General features: G+C 36.4%; 1 protein-coding gene across 1 annotated transcript; it reads right to left on the bottom strand.

Annotated features, from left to right (window-relative positions):
- Positions 1-387: 387 nt before the first annotated feature.
- Positions 388-3,052, bottom strand: LOC130712120 (protein MHF2 homolog). Its single transcript, XM_057561960.1, has 6 exons — positions 2,899-3,052; positions 2,757-2,805; positions 2,630-2,670; positions 1,149-1,188; positions 945-998; positions 388-846 (listed from the first exon to the last, which is right to left on the bottom strand). Exons 1-6 carry the CDS (start codon positions 2,920-2,922, stop codon positions 743-745), a joined length of 312 nt encoding a protein of 103 aa, XP_057417943.1. The 5' UTR covers positions 2,923-3,052; the 3' UTR covers positions 388-742.
- Between the last annotated feature and the right edge of the window lie 987 nt (positions 3,053-4,039).

The following is a 4,039-nucleotide window of genomic DNA, read 5'->3' as shown; positions in this document are numbered from 1 at the left end:
GTTATTCTTTAATTAATACCAGGCTGAATATGCTGAATCCATCTCAAAAATTAAGAATTTCTTGAAGCTTGAAATAGAGGAAAAAATAAACTCTCCATGCTCTCTTAGACAGAATTATTTAAGGAATTATCGGGAAAAAAAAGGCAGACTGATTTAGGGTGTGTTTAAAAATATCAAAGATAACTAGATAGTAGGCGCTAGTTCAAAATGCAAATGAACCAATATGAAATAATTTCCTTCATCACAGAGAGCTCAGTCCCACCCTTCCTGACCATATAAATAAAAAGAGTATATTGTAAAGATCTGTCTAGTCCAACAAAGAGCAGTTAGCTTGCACTTTGATAAGGTATTGATCCAAAAAATCATTTGAATATTACTTTTCAAGGATTAAGCACAAGAAAATCAATCCCTCCTCCATTGTTGTAGCTTCACTAATCAAGAAGTTAAAAAGCACTCAAGCAATAGAAAGAAAAGAGAGTGAAGAGACTCCAAAGTTCTCACCCCGATACACGGTGGATTTCCACATTAGGAGAAATGACTAAGAGAGAAGCTACTAGGAGTAGCTTTTGCAGGAAGAGAAGTGATTCTGGAAGGTTTAACACTTTAACCATATATCCAAACAAGCTCTCTTTGGATTTCTTAGTTGTATCTAATATAGCTTTTCACCAACAAATCTTGGTGAGCTATAAACTAGATTGATTATAGAGGGAAGTAGAAGTTCCATATAAGTATTTCAGATGCTTTAAAAATCTAAAAGTAACTGAGGAAGAATGCACTCCAAATGAGAAGCTTCTACTTGACTAGCACCCTCAGCCTCTGCAACCTCAGCAGCACGCTGAACAGCCTCTGCATCAACAGAAATGTTTTGTCAGGATGATACAGAATATGTGAAAAATCATAGTCTAAACCAGCACAAATGTGTTTCACTTTTAACATAGATGAACCTGTGATAAAAACTCGGAGAAGTTCACAGGTAAGCTTCAAAGCATTCGCATTAGCTGCATGGAAAAATATGGACAGATGAGTAAGTAGTAACTTGAATATTTCCATTTTGAAATATCAACGCTACTATAGTGGACATCATGACAGAACCTCAACCAAAAAAGATATCTTTCAATAGAATGTTAATGACATCATCATAAAAATACCTGAAGTTGGTCGATTTTTCTTGGATGTTCCAGCTCCTACCTGGAGCAGTAAAATCCATTTGTGATTATTGACACACAATGCAACAAATTAGCAGCAGATATTCATAATCAAGGATAATAAATAAAATTTCAGAGAATGTAGATCCTCCTGAGGATGCTACTGCTATTGATGGCAAGTGGCAACCATTAAGTTATAGAGTACAAAATTTATTTTGAGGATCAAGTTATATGTGAAACAATTTGAGAACCACCTTACCCTGAAAACAAATGTGGCAAAACATAAATAATGAAGAACAGAAATAGAAAGGGAAACATTCGGAGAAAAAAAGGTCCATTACCAAACATTATATACGACTTACAAGTATGATATACTAAAAAACACTCCCTAATATTTTGTGTTCGCTACACAGATCTCTCATATATCACCAAAACCAACATAAAACTGCCTTGAATTTATATAAATGCACCACAATTAACTATACATGTTTTGAGGCCAAAGAAAGCTCTTAATTCACCTGTTAGCAAATGGTCTACTTGGAAACTTTGAGGCCAGTTAGATTTATATGTTCAGAGTCTCAAGTTAAAAAAAATTCGAAGATGTGATCAAAGTAACAATTGAAATTTTTTTGGGCAGATATTATCTTCTTATGCAGTAGATCAACAAAGTGTGACTGAAGATGATGATATGTAGGGTGGGGATCTTGTAGCCCATAAAGTAGCTGAAATTGGAAGATCTCGCGAGCAAGACTTAGTGGTTCTTATGTGCAAAACAACATTAGAACAAAATCAACACAGCATTGATAAGAAAAAAAGAAGAAAACCAAATGCAGATAGCATAGTTAATAAGTGGATGAAAAAACAAGTTGAGCAAATGCATGCAGGAAACAATTTGCTGTTAGTCCTGTACCATGTGCTAACAAGAGCAATAGGCCACAGCCCACAGGCATAGTCTTGCATCACATAACCAGTGCCAACAAAGATATGGACAGTATTGAAGTATAAGCAGTTCTGTTAGTAATAGAATAGTAGTTAGAATTGTTTAGTTTCCATATTGATAGTTAACTTTAACTATCTGTTGTAACAGAATAGTAGTTAAGCTTGTATATAAACTGTGCAAACAGATTCAATCAATGAGAATTCAGATTTTACTCCTCCAACTACTGTTAATAGACACTAAGAAACTTCAGAAACTTGGTATAGAATTTAAGTCCAATGCAGTTTTATAAGAAGATATCCATTTTCCCCCTTTTTCTTTTTCAAATTCAGATACTCCGTCACCGATAACATGTAATTGCTGGAAATAAATCAACAGCAGGCAAAACCATTCCAATGTTCCAAAATCTCAAAAATCAACAAAGAGGTAATTCAAAAATTGAAATTAATGTCAAGAAACAAACACTAAAGACTCATCCTCAACCAACAAAGATACAGAAATTAGAATTGAAATGAGGTAAATTAGGGAAGGGTGCGAATTAGAAAACCTCAGAATCCAAAGCCTCGCTGGGTCCAACATTTTCACGCTCTGCACACAGAAACACAAAAATTGTAGTAGTGATTCCTACAAAGTGAGAAGTAAAGGAGAAGAATCAAGGTGTGAGTGCAACCAACCAAGGGCCCGCAGTTCCCAAACGCGCTTCAGAATGGAGCGAATCAGATCCTGCGAGTTGCGTAAACAAATTGAATGAAGAAGTGAGGAATTTCAGAGAAAAACGAAGTGGAATTGAAGGAGGAAAGGGTTATAGAACTGTACAAGTTCAAAGGTGGGTTCCTCCATTGTGATTCCTGCAATTCGAACTTCACCGCCACCACAAATGAAACCGCACTCGCTTGGAGGGAAAATGGGAAATAAAATACTAGCCAAGTTAACTAGTTCTTGTTTAATTTCCTTTTGTAACAAAATAAAAATCAATATAACTATTTTTCTTTTGTTAATATGGGTCAAGCCTGAGCTAGAGGACGTAACCTCGCCCCTATCCTGAACGAATAATTATATCTTCACACCTCACTTTTGAGGTGTGGAGAGGTGGAAGAAGAGAGAGATAGGAAGAAAGGAGAGAGAAAGTAAAGATGTGATATGTGATTTGATTGATAAAGAAGAGAAAAATAAAGAGAATGAAGGTGGAAAAGAAGCGGAGAGGTGTGTATATATCATAACTCTATCCTGAACTAGCAAGCTATGGCATTCTTTTATCGGAGACTTCACCTGATGGGCATCATATGGAAAGCGACATGCAATGTGAGCAAGGTAAACATCAATGGAGTTTGCTTTTCTAGAAGTGTGCTAGAATTAGGGGTGTACAAGACCCGGCCCTACCCGCCAACCCGTCCCGGCCCAAGCCTTTAGGGCCGGGTTGAACCCGGCCCGATCGTTAAAAGAGATCGGGTTCCGGTTGATCTTTGAGTTACACGACTTCAGGTAGGGTCGGGTTCGGGTTGACACTCGGGTCACCCGGCCCGTCCCACATATATATTTTATAAAATTTTAATTTATTATAATAATGAAAATGTGATACATGGTGCTCAAATTTATCTTACCATGTGGATGAGATTAAAATGTTTAGCATCTACCTTATAAATTAAACAAACTTTCATCAAACTATGGACACTTTCATGCTCTAACAAGATAAAATCATGTGTGTGTATTATGCACATGTTAGACAAGTGAAGAATGATCAAACAAAATGAGTGACACGTGAATTGGATCCTTTCAAGTTCTTTCTTCTAAAAAATAGTTTCAACTTATAACTCTTTAAGTATGTTATTATCTTTAAATTTTACAATTAGTATCAAATAGTCTTAGACTTATTGTCCCTCGGGTCAACCCGGTCCCATCCTACATAGACCCGTCCTAAATTTGACCCGCATAATGTCGGGTTGCTTCGGGTCTAGGG

Source organism: Lotus japonicus, chromosome 4, assembly GCF_012489685.1.
Source record: "Lotus japonicus ecotype B-129 chromosome 4, LjGifu_v1.2".
Taxonomy (NCBI): domain Eukaryota; kingdom Viridiplantae; phylum Streptophyta; class Magnoliopsida; order Fabales; family Fabaceae; genus Lotus; species Lotus japonicus.
The sequence above is the reverse complement of the archived record's forward strand: the minus strand, read 5'-3'. Positions and strand labels throughout refer to the sequence as shown.

Bases quoted from the DNA above. Each gene is read 5' to 3' on its own strand.
- LOC130712120 (XM_057561960.1), bottom strand. From the start codon at position 2,922: ATGGAGGAACCCACCTTTGAACTT. The intron at 2,806-2,898 runs GTACAGTTCTAT...CGCAACTCGCAG, and splicing joins AGGAACCCACCTTTGAACTT to GATCTGATTCGCTCCATTCT. The intron at 2,671-2,756 runs GTTGGTTGCACT...TTCTGTGTGCAG, and splicing joins TTGGGAACTGCGGGCCCTTG to AGCGTGAAAATGTTGGACCC.